The sequence below is a fragment of the Petaurus breviceps genome, unplaced genomic scaffold, assembly GCF_028583685.1.
Source record: "Petaurus breviceps papuanus isolate PSGF00001 unplaced genomic scaffold, PetGlider_PUasm1.0 558, whole genome shotgun sequence".
Taxonomy (NCBI): Eukaryota; Metazoa; Chordata; class Mammalia; order Diprotodontia; family Petauridae; genus Petaurus; species Petaurus breviceps.
This window is the reverse complement of record NW_027186376.1, coordinates 3,689,791-3,711,878: the sequence shown is the minus strand read 5'-3', so window position 1 is coordinate 3,711,878 and position 22,088 is coordinate 3,689,791. Positions and strand designations below refer to the sequence as shown.

The 22,088-nt window shown below is 43.9% G+C and overlaps 1 protein-coding gene across 2 annotated transcripts in view; it reads left to right on the top strand.

Annotated features, from left to right (window-relative positions):
* The window catches only part of SHISAL1 (shisa like 1), a 113,620-nt gene that overhangs the window by 52,250 nt on the left and 39,282 nt on the right, over positions 1 to 22,088 (top strand). For both annotated transcript variants that reach the window (XM_069102916.1, XM_069102915.1), the window contains exons 2-3: positions 7,405 to 7,504; positions 11,416 to 11,629. In XM_069102916.1, the coding sequence (XP_068959017.1) occupies positions 7,438 to 7,504; positions 11,416 to 11,629 (281 nt within the window). In that variant the 5' untranslated portion in view covers positions 7,405 to 7,437. The remainder of the gene's footprint in view (positions 1 to 7,404; positions 7,505 to 11,415; positions 11,630 to 22,088) is intronic.

Here is a 22,088-nt window from a genome sequence, read left to right as displayed (position 1 = left end):
TGCGTGCTTAAAATACATCCATCGAAGGATCCAATTATAAAACCAAACTGCCTCCTCAGCTCCTGCTGCTGGGCTTCCTCCTCACCTGCTGTTCCCTGCCTCTTCCCTCCCCCACGCCAGAGGACAACCTGAGCAGGCACCATTGTGGCACCAAGCCCGGTGGTCCCTGTCATTTCAGAGTCTTAATAAAAGATGCCCACTGCCAGCTCTCCAGTGCTCAGGTCCCGGTTTCCTCTTCCAGGCTTTCCTATGGAAAGTTCAAAAGGGAGGCATCTACAGGGAATCTTATCTTAGAAGGACCTGGCCAGGTGAGACAGTGTGGGCATTGATGGGGCACCCACTATGAATGCTCGTAGAGATTTGCATCTAATGGCAGTAGGGGGAATATATCATGCACAAAAAAGTGCTCCTTTACTAAGTTTCTCCAACGTGCGCCTTCCTAAGCTGGAGCTCTTTGCCTGCTTTATGCCCTGGCCCCACTGGGCAGTTAGTCTGGCAAAGCCCATGGACCCCATCTCACAATCATGCACAAAACAAACGGCATTACAAGGTAAGCCAATTCCATTGAACTATTGCTCTCCCTTTTTAAACCTGAGTTCACAGAGACCAGGTGTTAAGCACACCTGTTCTAAGACCAAACTGCTGAGCAGACACAGCTCTAAGAAGGATTTCTCAAGAGTTCTCTATACCAATGAGGCCCCAACCCTGGCCCCAAATACAAATGGGAAAGACATGATGAGAGATGCTGGGGATCTTAAAATCCCAGGTTCAGAGCAAAGGGACCTTAGGAACTATGGAGCCTAACCCTCTGTTTTTACAAAGGAGGAAACTGAGGCTCAAGGAGAGTGGGTGACTTTCCCAAGGTCACTTTGTTTAAGAGGACTTCACTGTGAAGAAAACTCCTCATTCTTCATTCATTCATTTCATAGGCATTTATTAAACACCATTGTGTTGAAGCTCTGTGTTCAATCCTGAGCATATGAAGAGGAAGAAGAAATAATTCCTACCCTCAAGGAATGAATGAGTGAGTGAATGAATGAACGAAACATTTTAAGTGTTTATTATGTGCCAAGCACTGTTCAAAGTAATAGGGTTAGAAACAGAAAAGTAGAATAGTATGCTGCTCTCAGGAGTTCTCATTCTCAATGGAGAAGACAATGCATAGGAAAGGTTTCAACTGCAAGTCACATGGGAACGTCCACCGGTCCTTAGAGGGCAGAGGCAAAGCAGATGATCAGGCCTCATGTTCCCTTAATAGTATTTTATTTTTCCAATTATATGTAAAGATAGCTTTCAGCATTTATTTTTAAATGATTTTGAGTTCCAAATTTTTCTCCCTCCCTCCCTTTCCCCTTCCCCTCCCCAAGACAGCAAGCAATCTGATATCAATTATACATGTAAGTCATGTTAAACATATTTCTACATTAGTCATGTTGTGAAAGAAGAATCAGAAGAAAAGGGAAAAATCACAAGAAAGAAAAAAATGAAAAGAGTCTGCTTCGATATGCATTAAGACTCCATCAGTTCTTTCTCTGGATGTGGATAGCATATTCCATATTGAGTCTTTGGAATTGTCCTGGATCATTGCATTGCTGAGAAGAACAGAACATATCACAGTTGATCATCACATAATCTTACTGATACTGTGTACAATGTTCCCCCGGTTCTGCTCATTTCACTCAGCATCAGTCCATATGAGTCTTTCAAGGTTTTTTCTGAAGTCTGCTTGCTCATCATTTCTCATAGCACAATAGTATTCCATTACATTTATATACCACAATTCATTCAGCCATTCCCCAATTGATGGGCATCCCCACAATTTCCAATTGCCACCACAAAAAGCGCTGCTATAAATATTTTTGTACATGTGGGTCCTTCGCCCTTTTTATGATCTCTTTGAGATAAAGACCTAGTGGGTGGTGTTGCTGGATCAAAGGGTATGCACAGTTTCATAGCCCTTTGGGCATGGTTCCAAATTGTTTTCCAGAATGGTTGGATCAGTTCACAATTCCACCAACAATGCATTAGTGTTCCAATTTTCCCACATCTCCAACATTTATCATTTTCCTTTTCTGTCATATTAGCCAATATGGTAGATGTGAGGTGGGACCTCAGAATTGTTTTAATTTGAATTTCTCTAACCAATAGTGATTTAGATCATTTTTATATGACTATAGATAGCTTTAACATCTCCACCTGAAAACTGCCTGTTCATATCCTTTGTCCATTTATCAATTGGGGAATGACTTGTGTTCTCATAAGTTTGACTCAATTCTCTATATATTTGAGAAATTATGCCTTTATCAGAAACACTGGTTGTAAAAAATTGTTTCCTAACTTTCTGTTTTCCTTCTAATCTTGGTCTAATTGGTTTTGTTTGTGTAAAACCTTTTTAATTTAATGTAATCAAAATTATCCATTTTGCATTTCGTAATGTTCTCTGTCTCTTTTTGGTCATAAATTCTTCCCTTCTCCATAGATCTGACAGATAAACTATTTGTCACTCTCCCCATTTGCTTTTAGTATCACTCTTTATGTCTAAATTATGTACCCATTTTGACATTATCCTTACCTTGGTATATGGTATGAGACATTGGTCTATGCCTAGTTTTTGCCATACTGTTTTCCCAGCAGTTTTTGTCAGACAGTGAGTTCTTATCCCAGAAGCTGGAGCCTTTGAGTTTATCAAATAGATGACTGTAGTCATTGACTCCTGTGTTTTATGTACCTAACCTATTCCACTGAATTTCTCTGTTCTACTCTATTTCTTAGCCAGTACCAAATAGTTCTGACGACCACCATTTTATAATACACTTTTAGATCTGGCACAGCCAGGCCACCTTCCTTTGCATTTCTTTTCATTAATTCCCTTGATATTCTTGAAATTTGTTCTTCCAGATGAATTTTATTATTTTTATAGCTCTAGAAAATAAATTTTGGTAGTTTGGTATGGCACTGAATAAGTAAATTAATTGAGGTAGAACTGTCATTTTTATTATATTAGCTCAGCCTATTCATGAGCAACTGATAATTTTCCATTTATTTAGATCTGACTTTATTTGTGTGAAAAGTGCTTTGTAATGGTGTTCATATAGTTCCTGGGTTTGTCTTGGCAGGCAGACTCCCAAATATTTCATATTGTCTATAGTTATTTTAAATGGAATTCCTCTTTCTATCTCTTGCTGCTGGACTTTGTTTGGTAATATGTAGAAATGCTAATGATTTGTGTGGGTTTATTTTATATCCTGCAATTTTGCTAAAGTTGTTCATTATTTCAAGTAGTTATTTAGTTGATTCTCTAGGATTCTTTATATCGTTTGGAAAGAGTAATAGTTTTGTTTCCTTATCGTTTATTCAAATTCCTTTAGTTTCTTTTTCTTCTCTTATTTCTAAAGCTAACATTGCTAATACAATACTGAATAATAGTGATGATAATGGCCACCATTGTTTCCCTCTGATCTTACTGGGAAAGCTTCTCGTTTCTCCCTATCACATAAAATGCTTGCAGATGGTTTTAAATATTGCTTATCATTTTAAGGAAAACTCCATTTATTCTTATGTGCTCTAGTGTTTTTAATAGGAATGGCTGCTGTATTTTGCCAAAACTTTTTCTGTATCTATTGAGATAATCATGTGATTTCTATTAGTTTTGTTATTAATATTGTCAATTATGTTGATAGTTTTCCTAATATTGAACCATACCTCCATTCCTGGTATAAATTCCACCTGGTCATAGTATATTGTTATCATGTTAAGTTGCTGTAAACACTTTGCTAATATTATATTTAAAAATTTTGCCTCAATATTCATTAGGGAAATTGGTCTATAATTTTCTTTCTCTGTTTTGGCTCTTCCTGGTTTAGATATCAGCACCATATTTGTATCACAAAAGGAATTTGGTGGGACTCCTTTGCCTATTTTTCCAAATAATTCATGTAGTATTGGAATTAATTGTTCTTTAAATGTTTGGTAGAATTCACTTGTAAGTCCATCTGACTCTGGAGATTTTTTTCTGAGGGAATCCATTGATGGATTGTTCAATTTCTTTTTCTAAAACAGGGTTAAGTATTTTATTTCCTCTTCTGTTAATCCAGATAATTTATATTTTTGTAAATATTCATCCATTTCACTTAGATTATCATATTTATTGTCATACAGTTGGGCAAAATAATTCCCAATTACTGTTTTAATTTCCTCTTCTTTGGTCATGAATTAAGCCTTTTAATTTTTATCCTGGTAATTTGGTTTTCTTCTTTCTTTTTAAAATCAAATTAACCAGAGGTTGATCTATTTTATTGTTGTTTTCATAAAACTAGCTCTTAGTTTTATTTATTAGTTCAAGAGTTTTCTTACTTTCAATTTTATTAATCTCTCCTTTGATTTTCCACTGAATTTCCAGTTCTTCACCACAAAAAGAGCTACTATATTTTTGTACAAATAACTTCTCTTCCCTCCTCCCCCTTTTTTTTGGATGTCTTTAGGATATGACCTAGTAGTGGTATTGCTGTGCAGTTTTATACCCCTTTGGACATGGCAGCTATTCATTTGTAATGTTCTGTGCTCTGATCTTCTGTTCTAAGGCCCCTCCAACTCTGACATTCCCTATTCTGAGGTCCCTTCCAGCACTGACATCCCCTGTTCTGTGATGTTTCTGGGAGGTAAAGGTAACAGATGGGAAACTTCAGAGGTATGATGACCTGAATACAAGTTTCACCTCTGATACTATGGGGTGTACCACCCTGGGTAAGTCACTTAACCTCTCAGGGCTCTAGGCAACTCTTTAGGCCCCTACACTGAAGAACAGCTTCTGCTCTGCTGTATAAAAGTGAGTTTCCTTACCAAGAGCTCCCCAGACTGTGAAATCACAGTTCTGGACTTTAAAATATCACTTGTGCCAGCCAACTCCATTCCAAAAGGACCCATGAGGCTTTCCCCTCTCTTTTAAAATGGCGCCCACATCAGAAGCAAGAATGTTGTGAATCAAAGGCTCTCTCCTAAGAACTGCCCTGGCAGCCACACAAGCCAGCCAAAGACATTCCCAGCACACATCAAGTCTCTACTGAATCTGGGTTCGGACCAGACTTCAGATGAAGGTTAGAAGGCAGTGATGTCCTGGCTTCTGGGCCCAAGATCAGTGCCTGAGGGAGGCTGCCAGTGGGAACGGAGGTGAGCGGATTTCACCTTGGGCACATTTTGTTCCAGGAGTTATAAAGCATAGAAACTCCATGGGCAGAGAGAAGTTTCTTTTCAGAAGCAGGAGGTTAGATCATATGATATCTAAGTGGCGGGGATCTCAGGGGCCATCTAGTCCAGCCCACCCAACAACAACGGTAATGTTTGCTATGTGCCGGGCATGGAGGCCGGAGATTGAGGAACACAGGAAGAGGGTCACATTTGACAGCTTGTCAGCCTTTCTCTGCTCGGTCCTGGAGGACTGAACCAGGAGCATGGGGCAATGGAGGAGAAGCAGATTTCAGCTTGATAGAAGGAAAGCTGCTTCACAGTGAGAACAGTAGGAGAGCAGCCCAGAGGGCCTGTCTCAGGGGGCAGTCAGAGTCTGCAGGAGAAGGAGAATTCTCCCAGATGCCAGGAAAGCACTTGAGCAGATGCCATCAGGTTCCCATTTCCATTTCTGAGCCTCAGTCTCTTCATCTGTAAAGTGACTGTAATAATGTTTGGACTGCTTCCTCCCAGAGCAGTAGGGAGAAAAGGGTTTTATTAACCATAATATCCTATAGAAAGGGAAGTTATCATTTTTTTTGCTTTTTGGAGGGGGGAGGGCAGGACAATTGGGGTTAAGTGACTTGCCCAAGGTCACATGGCTAGTAAGTGCTAAGTGTCTGAGGCTGGATTGGAACTCAGGTCCTCCTGACTCCAGGGTCAGTGTTTCTATTCACTGAGCCACCTAGCTGCCCCTAGTGATCAATTTTTGATGATACAAATTTACAAGGTAACTGGAGCCAAGCTTCTGGTCTCACTGGAGAACCTTGGACAAATCACTTCCCAGCACATAGCAGAAACTTAATAAATATTTTTTGGTTGACGTATTCCCCTTTTGGGGCTTCAGTTTCCAGCTATTTAAAAAGCTTGGATCACTGACTCAAGATCTAGAACATAAATTGATCTCTAAGGATCATCCAGTCTCCTTGTTTTACAGATGAGGCTCAGAAAGGATGAGCGACTTACCCAGAAGCCACGTAGTTCATGAGGGTCCCAGGTGGCATTCGAACCCAGGTCTCCCTGACTCAAAATCCGTAAGGGACAGCCACTACATTAATCTCTCTCTCCCAAGGGAATGTGGAGACCATCTTCTCCAGAGCCATCGTTTTTCAGAGGGAATAATTGATATCTTGACCTTGCACCTAAGCCCAGGCTTCGCACACATAGGCAATGAATAAATGTTTGCTGAGTAGAATGCAGAAGAATCAGAAGAAAACCCCTCCCACAAGGTTTTGTTTTCCCATTTCCACCTCCTTAAAACTCACTGATCCAGAAGCAGTTCCAGACCAATCAATGACTGGGACAAATTGTTCTTGGAAACAATGTTCATAGATCATAATTCAATTCAACAAACATTTATTAAACACCTACTATGTACAAGGTGGTATACTGGGTGTTATGGATAGATCGAGCTCATATTCTACCTCGGGAGACAACATGGGTGCTTAGAAAGAAATACGAAGTAATCTGAGCAGCTGGGGGAGCCAGGGAAGGAGATGGCACCTTGGGAGGAAGATATGGATTCTAAACATGGTGGGGGTTGGGGAAGACAGTCTAGGTAAATGCTTGGAGGTGGGAGATGAAATACTAAGTTGAGAGAACAGACCACAGGTCATATTGGCTAGAACAACTCATTGAGCATCATTCGTTTATTCAATAAATATTTATAAAGTCAGACTACAGTGTGTGCTCCTACAAGCACTGATAAGGTATAACCTCTGCTCTTAGAAAGCTCCGAATCTAGTGGGGCACCCAAGACAGAGACTTTAATGCTTCTTAGTATATTTTAAATCCATGAGTACAAAGTGTAATGAAATCAAAGGAGGGAGAAATCACTTCTAACTAGAGGGAGGTACCAGCAAAGGCTACCTGGAGGAGGTGGCATTGGTGTAGGATCTTGAAGGGCAGTCAAGAAGTCAGGTAGACATTTACATGAACAAAGCCCCTAAAGAAGGTGGGTTGTGTGGATGTCTCACCTTGGCTTCCTCTCCTGTGGCTTGCAGAGCCTCAGCAAGTCTTAGTGATGTCCCCTGGTCCCTTCCTACTGCCTGGAAGTGACAATCAGCCCTCTGCCCTGCTCAGCCAAGGCTCCTGCTGGCTGCCCTCAGGGTCCTCAGGAGCTATGCATCAGGATCTTTGGTAGAGAGGCTCCTTCCTAATGGTTTGCTGCCTCTCCTTGCTCAGGTAATTCCCTGACGGATCAATGACAGCCAAACGATGACAAGTTGTGGCCAACAGTCCTTGAATGTGCTCACGGTCATTCTCTCATTGCTGTTCTCAGCAGGTAAGAAAGTCTCTGCTAAATTCATCTCCTTGGGATGGGACTGAGACTTCGGGAGGAAGCCTGGGAGGAGACAACAGCAGCCACTGTTCATGGCCAGGAAGAGCCAGAGGGTAGGGTGGGGGCCACACAGGAGAGCGTGAACACCTGAGAGAATACAAGGAATTCCATTCCGGTCTCTCTAGAAAGATCCCTGGGGGTTCTGGAATCCAGAGACACAGGATTTTTTGTGGGGGGTGGGCAGGGTGGAGGTAGATGTGAGACCTCACAAAGCAGGGAAGGATAATGGAAAGAGGGCTGGATTTAAAGTCATAGGTCATGAGTTCAAATGCTGACTCTCCCTGTATAACCCTAGACCTCATCTCTGCACTTCAGTTTTCTCAAGTATGATGGGGTTGGACCAGAAAGGTGCCCTCTGTCCCTAGACCTCTGATGCCAAGAGCTCACTTCTATGAGAATAAGTTCTGTCTCTCTGCCCAACTACCTTGCCTCAGTTGAGGGAGAATGTTGACATTGCAGCCCCTGGATTCCAACCTCATTCCCTGCAAAGCAGAAAAGCTTGGAGCAGGTGGCCAGCTCCTTTCAAGCCCAGGCACCATGGAGAGGCCAAGATTATGGAGTAATCTCTATTTTAAATAGCCACAGTAAGAGAGGTTTACCTGGAAGCCTTTTCTGTTCCTTGGAATCCCAGCTCATTTCTAACAGGCAGCTTTTCTCCACCACTAGCAAACACCATTGACCTTTTAAAAATGTATTTCTCAGCCTCTCATCTCATTTTCCTGGTGCTGAGACTCAGGTACTTACAAGGCTGTTTGGGCATCTCTTCAATGGTTTCCTTCCCTGAGATGTGAAATGAGGTGTCTCCCACAAAGAATGAGCTTGGAACCCTGGCTGACACTCACCAGTCCTATGACCTTGGGCAGTCCCTTCCCTAATCCTCTGTAAAAAAAGGCAGGGATGGCCTCAGAGGTCCCTTCTACCTCTGACATCCAGGGGCTGGAATTTGAGATCCAGAGAGCTGTGTTGGAATCTTTAAGCTTTAAGACCCTTGGTATAGCACCTTCCCTTGTGTGGGTCTGAATTTCCTCTTCTGTAAATGAAAGGTTTGGCCTAAGTAACATCAAAGGCTCTCAAGGAATGATTCTATAATCCAGATTCACTTCAGCTCCCTGGACTCAAGTGTCCTCTGAGTGATCTTGCAGCCCTGACATTTTAGAATATGGAGACTAATTAAGGTGACACTGATTATAACACCTATTTCCATGGCCCTTGGAGATCTCTGAAGCCCTTCCTCTCAGTGACCTGTTGGAAGCCAGGTAATACAGGTATCATTTTCCTCACATACTATGAATAAGAAAGGCATACCCCATAGAGAGTGAATGGTCTGCCTGAGGTCACATGGTGAGTAAGAACTGAACTGGACCTAGAATTCAGATCTGACACCAGATCCCAGATACCACCATCAAGAAGGACTTCCTCACTTTTCAAAATTCCTGGCACTTTTAGCATTTTGCCAAAAAGAAAACAAAACAAAAAGTTCTTGGCAGGGGGAGAAATTTGGGCATCTGACTATAACTCACTGACAATGACCCAGAGTAACTGCTGATATAGATGCCTGCCCATTACTTAAAGATGGTCATTAGGAAGCAGAGAAGGTTCTCTGTTTTTCTCCTTTCTCAATCTTCTCTATTCCCACAGTGGATCTTCCCTGTGGTGGAAGTAGGATTATGGCAGACCAGAACCTGGCAAACCAAGTTCACTTTTCATCAGCTATAGAACTAGAGGGGCCTGAGAGATTGAGGTTACCCTCTTTAGTTTAGAGGAGAAGAAACTCTGGTCCTTAACTTTTTTCACCTGCAAATCAAAATTAATGGAAGGGTCTGTCTGTTGCTATCTAGCAGAGTATCATAGGTTCAGAACGGGAAGGAACATTGTCAAGGCCACTTTCCAGATGAATGAACAGAGGCCCAGAGAGGAATTGGCAGAGGTATAGGTCACCCAGGAGCTAATTTGGGGGGCAGCATAGTCCCAGAATAGGGAGATTGGCTCTGACAAGAGCGATCCCAAACCTGCTTCTGATCTGTACAGTCCCTGTGGCTCTGGGATTCTGCGTACATTGGACTCAGTGACCTCTGAGGGCCCTGATGTCTGAAGTCTGTGATCCTAAACCAAGATTTACACACTGACTTGTCACTGAAAACCCACAAACTTCTTTATTGCACTCAGAGAAGGGCTTCAGCTTGCCCAGGGTGGGAGAGCTATTACATAACGGACCTTGAAGCTGAGTTTTGTGCTGTGCTCTTCTGTGAAAAGCCAGATATATTTAGTCAGTCCAGCTCATCCCCCAAAGTCCAGATGTCCTTCCAGCCACTTTGTCTACACCAGTCACCCAGTGTAGACCAAGCATCTACCAAGGAGGGCATACAGTGAATAAGCTATGGTGTTTGAATCTGGACTTTGGGCTGGTAGAGACCTTAGAAATGATCTAATCTGATCCCTTCGTTTTGCAGAAAGGGAAACTGAGACCTGGAGAGGGGAAGGGTCTTACCTCAAGGCTATCCAGGTACCAAGCAGTGTAGGGAGTCAGAGGGAGGTCTTCTGACTCCAAAGAGAGTACTCTAAAAGAGCTCAGCCCCAGCCTGACTAGAGAGAGAAATCTTCACCCAGATCCAATGCCTCCTCTTCCATGAAGTACTATCAGGTTACCCCCAAATCATGAGTAATGGCTCCCTCCTCCACCCTCCTTTGTGCTTGGGGATCATAGAATTGGAGCTGGAAGCTCCTCTGGTCCAATTCCTTTATTTTACTGTTGGGGAAACTGAGACCCTCAGAGTGACTTGTCCAGGGTTACACAGTCAGTAAATAGCTCAATTAGGATTTGAATCCAAATGTGACTGCAAATGTAGTAGGTAGTCTGGGAAAGGGGTGAGATCAGCATCAACTCATCTCCAACCACTGGCCAGCTCCAGCATTAACTGGATGAAGGTGATAGGACTTAGGTGAACCTTGCAGGATAGTTGTGGTCCATTGGAGGAGAGAGGAGGAAAAGTTCATAGGATCCTGGATCTAGCGCCAGGAGGAACCTTAAAGGACATCAAGTCCAACCCTCCCGTTTTTCAGGGGATACTGAGGCTCAGAGAGGTGAGGAAGTGACTCGCCCAAGGCCACACAGATAGTGACTTCGAATTTGAAGACTCCTAGTCCAGGGCTCTCTCCAGCTACCTTCAAGGGGAGTCAGGGGAGTAGGCTGAGCCTTAGTGCTCAGAAATCACAAGGTCTGGATTCTGAAATTCCACAGACATGGATTAAGCACTTACTGTACGCAAACTCAGTCGTGAGGGCTGTGGGGATACAAGGGTGCAGAACACATGGTCCCAGCCCCCACATAGCCCATAAACTGAGGGGGCGGGGCCTTTGCGAAGGGTAGGTCTAGAAATTGCTAAAATGTAAAATGGGAGAAAATAAGTAGGTAAGAGGAGTCTAGTCAAAATGAAACTAGGGTCCAGATTGGGGGGAGATCCCTACTCGCCAGGGATCTGGGAAATCAGGGTAGGCTTCATGGAGGAGGTAGCATTTGATAGGACAAAGAAAAGGGATGGGAAGGGAATCCCGGGAACCGGGGACAGCATGAACGAAGGAGGCAGGAACGACATGTTTAAGAATAGTGAATCATCTGCTTCGGGTAGAAGACAGAAGATGTGGTGGGGTAACGGGACACGAGGTTGGAGCCAGCCTGGGGAGGCTGCTCTTGTGTCACAGAGCCCCGAGGGCATTAGCACTGCCTGACTGGGGGAGCCCGGTCCCCTCCAGCAGGAGGAGGGGGGAAGCCCCCGCTCTTCTGTCCTGGACATTGCAGGACGGGAGAAGGCCCGGGGCGGCCGCAGCACACCCTTCTTGCTTTGTTTATTTTGCAGCGCTGTCCGCACACTTTAGAGTCTGTGAGCCCTACACCGACCACAAAGGTCACTACCACTTTGGCTTCCATTGTCCCCGGCTTTCCGACAACAAAACCTTCATCTTGTGCTGTCACCATAACAACACGGTCTTTAAATACTGCTGCAACGAGACGGAATTCCAGGCGGTGATGCAGCTGAATCTCACCACGCAATCCGAAGGCTACATGCATAAGTAAGTGGGTTCATTCAGATCCCTGGTGACCCTTATCTTTGGAGTAGAAAGACCAAGGGGCTTAGAGTCAGGTTTGACGTGGGGGCAAAGCCCACCACTGACCCTGCGTAAGCACTAAGGGGACTCTCTGACCTTCACTTTCCCCGTCTGTTAAATGGGAATAATAATCCGCAAACTACCTATTGCTGCCATCCAACATTGTTATAAAGCAAAGTGCCAGAGAAAGGAGAATTACTGCTTGGGCATCCTTCCTTCCTCTGGCACCAGTGCCTGCCCCCTACACACACACACACACACACACACACACACACACACACACACACACACACACACACCCAGGAGAGCCATCAGCCCCTCACATTGTTAGCTTATAAGACTGATCACCCAATACTGTCTGGCATCCAGTCCCCAAAGCTCACATACCCTTCCTCCCAACATCACTCGAGACGACCCAGAACAATAACAGTGCTCTCAGATTGCCAAATGCTTTATAAACATTAACGAGCCCTAGCCGGGCCGCTAAGGACGGGAGGCAAATGCGCTCGCCACCCTGCTCCAGATGGGGAACACAGTCCCGAAGGGAGGTGGCTGCTGCCAGAATGAGGATTCATGCGAAGGAATTTAATATGAAGAGGCAGCGAGCCTGCTGGAGGCTTGGCAGGCGGAGGGCTCCGACTTCTCCAATAGAGTGGAGAGGGGATTTTTTTAATCCTTATTTTTAAAACCATGTGTTTCTATAATCTGCATATTTGCATGTGATTTCACACTTAAGCTGCTGAATGTTTCAGTGTTTGGTTCCTGAAGCTCATTGAGCAAATTTCAAATGAACCATTTGTCTCCAAGAAAAGAAGGAATCATTGAATCTTAGGATCATGAGCTCTTCAAATCAGAGCGTCCTAGAATCTCAGCATCTTAAACTGCAGTATCCTGGAATCTTAAATGTGGAATATCCTACAGTCTTAGAATTAGAGTAGCCTAGAGTCTTAGAACTGGGGTAGCCTAGAATCTTAGGACTGGAACACCCTAGAATCTTGGAACTCCAGTTTCATAGACTCTTAGAACTGGAATCTTATCCCAGAATCCTAGAACCGGGGTGTCCCAGGATCCTAGAACCGGGGTGTCCCAGAATCTTAGAATCTTCTACTACAGTATCATTTAACTTTAGATATTTAAATTTAAATTTATCATTTAACTAGAATTTCAGTACTGAATTATCAGACTCAGGCTACAGTATCATATAATTTTTAGAATCAAGTGTATCTTCTGTATCCTATCTCACATAGCATGTCTTATCTGGTCATCATGGAATTTTAGAATCTTAATATCTGAGGATCTGAGGATCTTGGAATCACAGAATACAAATTAATGAATCCAATTCAACAAATATTTAAGTACCTACCAGGTATGAGGTTCTATGCTAGAGGTACCTGGGATACAAAGACAAAACAAAACTACCCTGAGCTCTCTACTCTCATCCCAGGATCAGAGTATCTAAGTTTAAGAATTCATAGAGTTAACTTTTAATTTTTGCTCCAAGACCCAGCTTGAGAACTACTTTGTAAGCATAGTATAGAATGTCAGAACTGGGAAGACCTTAGAACAGAGAATATCAGAGCTGGGAGGGCCCTTAGAATAGGAAATGTCACAGATGGGAAGGAGCTTAGAACCAGGAATGTCAGAGCTGGGAGGGGGTTTAGAACAGGGGATGTCAGAGCTGGGAGGGAGCTTAGAACAGGGGATGTCAGAGCTGGGAGGGGGCTTAGAACAGGGAATGCCAGATCTGGGAGGGGCCTTAGAATAAGGAATATCAGAGCTGAGAGGGATCTTAGAACAGGGGATGTCAGAGCTGGGAGGGGGCTTGCAGAGTTGGAGGGGACCTCCATTTAGTAAGAGGCCATTTAGTAAGACCCTCTCATCTTACAGATGAGAAAACCGAGGCCCAGGGAAAGAAAGTGACCCACCTGGCAGATCATACAGGAAGTAGAAAGTCAACATTCACACCTTGGCCTCCCAGTGCAACAATGCTCCCCCCCCCCCCAATCCTTCACTGCCTCCATGAATGTGAGTCACTGTTGTCTTTCTTATTAACTGTTGGGAATCGTCCCTTTGACAGAGGAGAGCTGGGGGAGTAGAGCTTAGAGTGAGCTGAGCTGAGCCAGTCTCCTCTCCCCACTCAGCCTCACCAAACCTCTCTGCTTCTCCTTGGCACATGAATCAGCCCCAGAGGCGGAGCTGGTGGCAGCCAAAAGGGTAACAAGCTTGGTGATGGATGCCTGGTTTATTTGTGTTTTCTAAAAGAACAGAATGGCTTGTTTGGGTTGGGGCTGTTTGGCAGATGGAAAACCAGGCCAGGCTTCAGAAAACTGTCTGACGGGGGAGCTCACCGAAACAGAAACCAGGCACCTTTGGGGGGTCAGATGGATGGCATGCAGGGCATTAAGGAAGGGGAAGGGCATCAGGAGCAGCTGGTTTCAGGCATTGTCTCTAGTACGTACCCGGGTAAAACACTTAACTTTTCTGTGCCTTGGTTTTGAAATTTGTAAAATGTGGAGAATCAATCAATAAGTATTTATCAAGTCCTTATTGTGACCCAGTCACCCTACTAAGTGCTGGGAATACAAAAACAAAAGAAAAACAGTTCCTGCCCTCAAGGAGCTTGTATTCTGACCAATGAGACAACATTGCAATGGGAGAAACACCTCCTTTTTGAGGTCATATAGTAGGTAACTGCTGTCTAAATAAATCTATCACAACGTAAAAACTTAGGCTTGATTATGCTTAAGCATGTGTTCAGAGAGGTAGAAAAATTGCCCCTGAACAGAGATTAAGATTTCTGGACAAGCTTTTATAGAGAAGAATGTGTCTTAGAAACAGAGAACTAATTCTTTTACATATTGTAATCTTATACATTTTTAGGCTAAAGAAGTTAAGAAAAAAGATTCGTAATCCCATGTTTCCTTCGGTGTTATAAAAGTTGAACAACCTTAGTTAAACTGAGTCATAATCTCATACAAACCCCAAGGATATAAACCTAATTAGACAAAGTTATAGGTAAACTAAGTCAGGCTACTGATTAAACTACATTTAAAAGGTTCACAACTAGGCTGATGGAAGGGGAAGAGTTAGATATCTATAGAAGCTGTGTCAGAATTCTTTCCTTAAGTCAGATTACTTTGGAAATCCCTAGTCTCTTTTTTCACTTCTTATCTGAGGAATGTTAAATTATCTTCCTTTAACACTAGTATTCCATGAATCTAGTTTTGGTCAAGTGAGGTTGATATTTACTGAAGACAGGCTTTCATTTAACCAAACATTGCAGGAGGAATGGTCCTGAACCCCAAACAATAAAATTAGTAAAAAAGAAATCAAAGGTGACAAATTATAATCACAAGGTCCTTCAGGTTTTCTCTTTTTGTCTTTGCATCTCCAGCACTTAACAGAGTAACTGGTGCACAGCAGAGACTTAATAAATGCTTATTGATAGACTATCATCATTGGATACTTATTTACCTGCCTTACAGGGGTATTTTAAGAAAAGAGCTCTGTAAAATTGAAGCTTTCAAAAAATGAGTTGTTGGGGAAAGGGAGGGGATCAGAATCACTTCTGATTCTGCCTCTTCTCGGAAATTTCTGGAATTCCCCTCATTCAAAGAGGCAGCTTGGTGCTCAGGAAACACCTGGGATAAGGAGACATGAATTTACATCCCAGCCAGCACTTCCTAGATGTCATATACAAGTCCCCTCAGTATCCTCACTAGTCCTCTCTCACTGTAAGTTTTCAAGGGAAAGCTGGATGCACACCTCCCAGGTGTGTTGGAACAGAGATTTTTCCTTGGATGATTTGATTGCCCAGGTCCCTCCAAACTCTGAAATTTTTGCCTCCCTCTGAGTCTGTTATTACCTCCCTTCTTTGGAGATGCCCCAATTTGTCAAAAACATGGTGCTCAGTTCTCTGTGGATTACAAATATTCATTGACCTGCAATGGGCTTCATTCACCACATAGCAACCATTGTCTAAATGATCTATTATCTAAGAACACTTTCATCAACATCCACCTTCAATGCTTCACCACAGTGTCAAGGTGACCCTGGGCTCTCAAAGACTTGGAGTTCAACCTCTGGCAGATCCTTCTGAGCTAAAACAGCATCAAGTCTGGGCCCATTGATGACGAATATGTTTGTTATCCAAGGATCAGCTGATCTAAGTTCCAAGTAACTCATCATTAGATTGGCTACAGATGGCTGATTTTTCCCCCCAAAGCAACTCTCAAAGAGCACTAAGTCATAGAGAGGCTGCTATCTGTATCAATGGAGAGAGCACCCACACCAAGAAAAACTCATGACAAAATTGTGATATCTCTCCACTGTCAAATCTGTGAGCTGGAGAAACTGTGGAAGTGACCTTTGGAGAGTGACCAGATGACATCCTAATGGATTGAAATAACCCTTGTAGAGAAATGCACACATGGAATGTCTTTCATTGGCATGACTTTAATTGCAAGGAGAAAGCTTGTCTCTGCAGATCAATGATTTGTTTTCTGTTGTTAAAAAACACAAACTCTGTGGCCCAGCTTATTCCCTTTAATGCCTTCACTCCTCTGTATATCTCTAAGTGACAAGAAATTTAATTTGGTATCTTAAGCCTAAATCTACCATCCTGTTATTTCTCCAGTCTCTGCCCTCTAGGACCAACTAGTACAAGATTAATCCCTCATCTGTGTGGCAACCCTTCAAATACTTGAAAATAACCATTCTTCCCCCTCCCCCAAAGTATCCTGTGTCTCCCGCTCCCTCTGGCAATCCTCCTGTGATGTGGTCTCCTTTCTCTTACTATTCAGTTCCCTCTCCCCTTGCTCTCCAGCTCATCAATGATCTTCATAAAAGGTGATGCTTAGAACTTAACTCCAGACTCCATTGGGGTTGTCTGAGAAGAGAAGAGGTCAGAGAAACTCTCACCCTTTTTCCCTCTGGCCCCATAATACATCCTGAGAGTCAGCATCAGAAAAGATTTGCTGGTTTTCCTTCTTAACCAATGTCTACAGAAAACCATTTGCTCTCTTATTTTAATATTATTTATCATGTTACTTCTGAATGGAAAGGCTGTGTTTAGATGACCCCAGCTCCAGTTGGGATGTTTTTGGTCAGCTTATCAGCACTGCTTCTGTTGCAAGGTTTATAGCTCACAAATTGCTTTTGGAGACATATTTGTTTATTGCTTGGGAAGCACTGAAAGCATTTTCAGCCAATAAACCCCCCCCAATACACTAGAAAGTCACATCTGTGACTTCTAGTGCCCATGATGGCATTCAGTTGAAAAGGTCTGAGAGAGAGAGAGAGAGAGAGAGAGAGAGAGAGAGAGAGAGAGAGAGGCATCTGGATAGGATTAATTTTCCAGGTGACATTTTTCAAGCACAAATTGAGCTGTCCTAAATCATTCTACCATGTAGGACCCCAAGACTTGTACCATATTTCAGAAGGGACACTGCCAAGCTGGAGGTTGTCCCAAGGAAGGTGATCAAGAACTAGAAGCTGTAGGAGGATTTATTGAAGAAATGGGGGATATTTATCTAGTCTGCAAGTGGGAAGGCCCAGGTGCGATCCCCTTTGCTGACTATCTTCACCTAGCTAAGAAATTGGCCCGGGACAGGCAGACTCTGTTGATTCTGAATGGATCCGGAGGATGGGGCTAGCACTTGACCCCTTTTCAGAGGGGATTCATGCTTTGTGGAGGTGTTGTGCTAGGTGACATACTAGAAGGTAAGCTCAGTGCAGGTAAGGACTAGACCCTCCTCCAGAGAGCCAAAGATTTTGTACATTTTTTAAAAATGTCCTTTTTTGTTACAAACTTAGTAAATGTCAATAAACATAAAGACTTCAATGTACAAAGAAAGAATTGAAAAGGGAGGTGAAGTGGGGCTAGGGAGTTATAGATGAAATTGTGAATCTCTGCCCTGCACTGTGTGTTCATGTGTAGGAGGACTGGACCTCTGATTTGGCTGATATGAGAAACACTCAGTGAGGAAACTCTCTCTACGGATGCCTGTTGGCAACTTCTCAGTAATTTCTAGTTAGACATTTAAAGCTGGAAGGCATTTTAGAGGTTTTTGAGTCTACTCCCCTCCTTTTACAGATGAGGAAACTGAGTTCCAGAGAGGCTGAGTGATCAAGGTCAAAGAAGGGAAGGATGACAAGGGCTGGGGTTTGAACCGGGGCTCTCTGATCCCAAATCCAGCATCCTTCCCTCTACACCTGTACCATGTTGACTCCTCTCAGAGAGCTGTCCAGGGTCACACAGCTAGTAAGGATCAGGAGAAACATATTAAATGTTAAAAATAGCAAAATATTAAGTTAGCATAAAAATATTGATTCATAGTTTTATTATTATTTATGAATATTACAATTTTAATCAATAAGCATCATTTATTAAATGTTTGCTACATGCCAGACACTGTGCTGAGAACCAGGGATATAATCATGAGCAGAAAGATGGAACCTGGCCTCAAGGAGCCTACATTCTAATGGATTTGAGGCAAAGTCAGGATTTGAACTCATGTCTTCCCAGCACTCAGACCACTATGCCACAGTGTATCTAGTGCAGAGAGGTATTCCCTGTGGTGAAGTTGCTCAGCCATTTTTCAATCATGTCTAACTCTGTGTGGCCCCACTGGGACTTTTCTTGGCAGAAACAATGGAGTACTTGCCATTTCCTTCTATAGCTCATTTTATAGAGGTGGAGAGTGAGGCAAACAGGGTGAAGTGACTTGCCCAGGGTCACACAGCTAGTAAGTGTCTGAGGCTGGATTTGAACTCAGGAAGAGGAGTCAGAATCCAAAGGCAGGATTTGAACGCAGGTCTTTCTGTGTCCAAACCCTGCTTTCGAAGCTTTGCTTTTGAGCAGACCAGAGCTGGCTCCATACAGGTCAGAATGCTCCTCCCAGGCCCTCCCCTCTGTTCTCCCCCAGGCTCAGATCACTCCTGGATGCTGACGTGCAGATTAAAACAAACCCTGGCGGCCCAGCCAGCTAGCCAGGGAGGCTGCACACGCGATTCGACCAGAAAACATTTATATTCAGGAAGCTATAAAAACAAGCTCTCCAGGAAGGGAAAATTGGAAGCAGGCCTGGGTCTGGGGAGAAAGGATTCCGTGCAAGACCAGGCCTCTGACAGAGAGGACACTTAAACCCCTTTTTGGGTGCCTGTGGGAGAGGGAGGCTTAGGGAGGGAGGGGCCAGTGCAAATGGCCCAGAAAGGCTGCAGAGGCCCCAGGGAGTCCCACAGCACCCTGTCAATCAGCCCAGACACAGCCAACCTGCACCCACGTTTTCTACCCAACTGGGTTTTGTTGTTTGTTTCTGAAGCAGGATTCCATAGAGGAGAGTAGAAAAATAGCTCACATTTTAAAAGTGTTTTAAGGTTTGCAGAGATTTTTTCTAATTAAATTTTATTTTATTTTCAGACCTGCATTCTATCCCTCCTGCCTCTCCCCTTTCCCATTAAGAAAGTAAGAAAAACAAACCCTGTTATGACTCTGTATACTCAGGCAAAGTGAATTACCCCATTGGCCATGTCCAAAAACAACATGTCTCTGCACTCCAAGTGGTTAGGCTCTCTGGCAGGATGTGGGCCGCATGTTTCATCGTGAGTTCTCCAGAATCGTGGTTGGTGATTAGGCTGATCAGATTTCCAAATTCTTTCAAATTTCTTGGTCCATACAATCTTGTTGTTACTGTATTAATTGTTCTGGTCCTGTTCGTCTCCCTCTGCATCAGTTCAAACAAGTCCTCCCAGACTTCTCTGAAACCATCATCATTACAGCCCAATAGTATCCATCACATTCATGTACCATAGTAGTGTGTTCAGCCATTCCATGGTTGATGGGCAGCGCACCCTTCAGTTTCCAGTTCTTGCAAAGTATTTTCTAAGCATCAGCATCTTTGACCAGGTCAGGTCAGGACTAGAATGCCAAGAAGAGGAACCTGGAATTTGCTCAGGGCAATAGGGAGTCATTGAAGACTTTTGAGCAGAAGAGTGATACATAGGCAAAATAAGTGGCACCTAGAATCTGGGGCTCAGTTCACCAATAAGAGTATTCAGAGTGGAGATCAATGAGCAGACTAGAAACCAAGGCTGAGCTGAGTCAGCTAAAAGATTTCTAGATCTAGAACCAAAAGGGTGCTTTGAGACCAGAGAGACCAACCCCCCTTCATTTTGATGATAAGAAAACTGAGACTAAGCAAGGTTAAGTGACTTAAGATTGGATGATAAATTTAAACTTGGAGGTGACCTTAGGGGCCATTGAGTTTAACCTATCCCATTTTACAGATAAGGAAACTGAGGCCCAAAAGGGCTAAGGGATGGAGAGCTAGAAAGGTCATTAATGGTGATCTCATCTTCCTCCTTATTCTGCAGAGAAGGAAACCATGTCAAAGGGAGAGGTGATGACTTTGCCCAAACAGGTAACAAGTGTCTTGAACAAGATTTGAATTGGACTCTGGAGCTAGAATTCTTTGCATTGTATCATGGAAACTCTTGCCTTAGTTTCTTCCTCTAAAACTTGACCTCAAATTCCCCTCCTGCATCTGAATCTACGGCAGCTCGAACAGCTAGTCAGCAGCAGAAATGGGAATTCATGGGTGTTAGAGCCCAAAGGGACCTCTCATTTACAGATGAGGAAACTGAGGCTAGCTCAAGCAGTTTGTTTAGGGTCACACAGCTGGGGAGTGGGAGGTCAGAATCAAATGCAGAGCTACCTGATCACACCCCTGAAGGAAGAGAGATGGGATCTGACCGTGGTCCTTAAGTTGTTCTCATGTGGAAGAGGGATTGACTTCTTTCTGCTTAGGTGCAGAGGGCAGAACTGACACAAAGAGAAGGAAATAGGTGACTTTGAGCACATGGGTTTCTTAGTCTCTAAGTGGACTAGATGGTCACCACCTTCCTTTCCAGCCTGATGGTCCTAAAGCTCGTGAGAGTCAAGCTTTTTGGGTGGCTGCCCAGATCCAGAAGGGGCGCTCCTGCACTGTGCTTCCTCCATCAGAGGAGGACTGTGAATAGACACTGGGCAGCCCCCAGCCCAAGAGATTACACTTTGGGCTGGCTGCCCTCAGGGATTCCATCCAAATGGAGACATTTTTTGAGCTCTAGAACCTTGGCCTCTGATGCTTCCAATCTGAAGAGTGTCAAATCCTAGAATCTTAGATTAAAGATTTGAGATGCTGCATGGACACACAGGAGAAGATGCCCCCCAGTCTTCTGGAGGTACAGCTAGAAAGAGAGGTCAAGTCTGGGGTGCCAGGAGGAAAAATGTGGAATTGGAGTAAAGTTTTGAGTAGACAGTAACTAGGGAGTCATGGAGGATCTTTGAGCACAAGTGTCATGGCCACAGGTAGCATAAGAAAGATCATTCTGACTGGGGAATTAAGGTTGGCTCAGAGCAGGAAAGAAGCAAGGCAGGAGAACCTGAAGGGACCATTTCCACTATCAAGGCAGGCACTAAGGTGGAGAAAGAACAGAAACATGGAGTCACAGGACCTGAGTTAGAATCCTGGCTCTTCTGGTCCTTGAGATTCACGAGGTCTCAGCAGAAAGGCAACAAATCAAAATCATATTTTGGGCCTTTGGATTTTAAAATTGCAGAGCATTTGGATAAGTCTATGGAACTGGAGACACACAGATGCTGCTGAGCCTCCCTGAGGCTCTGCAAACCTGCTTGTCTAATCTTAGTGCCCTCCCCAACTTCTCTCCCAGACTGGACTTCTGTCCCTATGCCACCAACTGCATCACTGCCCAACCTGATATTCCCCATCCACAAAGATCGGGCTCATCTGGCGCAAGCTCCCCAGCACTTCCTCCTTCCATCTGCAGACAACCTCAGTGCCATTCCTGAAGAAGAGGGGAACATCTCTCCTGACAACAGGGAAAAGAGGCCTGGATGTGGAGTCCAAGCACCTGGATTCAAATCCTGCCTCTGATATTTATTAGCTGTGTGACTTTGGGGAAGTCATTTGCCCTCAAAGCTTCCATTTTCAGCCACAACATGATAAGGTTGGGCCAGAAGACTTCAGAGGCCCCTTCTACTTCAATTCTATAGTCTTAGAACATTCACAGTTTTCTGGGCCTCAATTTCCTTAGCTATAGAAGAAGCAGGTTGGAGTAGATGGTCTCTAAGGCGCCTTCCAGAAGCCAACCAGTGATTATTGGAGATTCTACTCCTCCACTGGGCTCCTCTCTCTCCCCTCTCCTCCCTTCCCTTCCCTTCCCTTCCCTTCCCTTTCCCTCCCTCTCCATTTTTCTCTCTTTCTCTCTCTCCATCTCTCTCTCTGTCTCTCTCTCTCCATCTCTCTATCTTTGTCTCTCCATCTCTCTCTCCCTCTCTCTCTCTTTCCATCTCTGTCCCTCTCTCCATCTCTCTCCCTCTCTCTTTCCATCTCTCTCTATTTCTCTCACTCCCTCCCCCCTA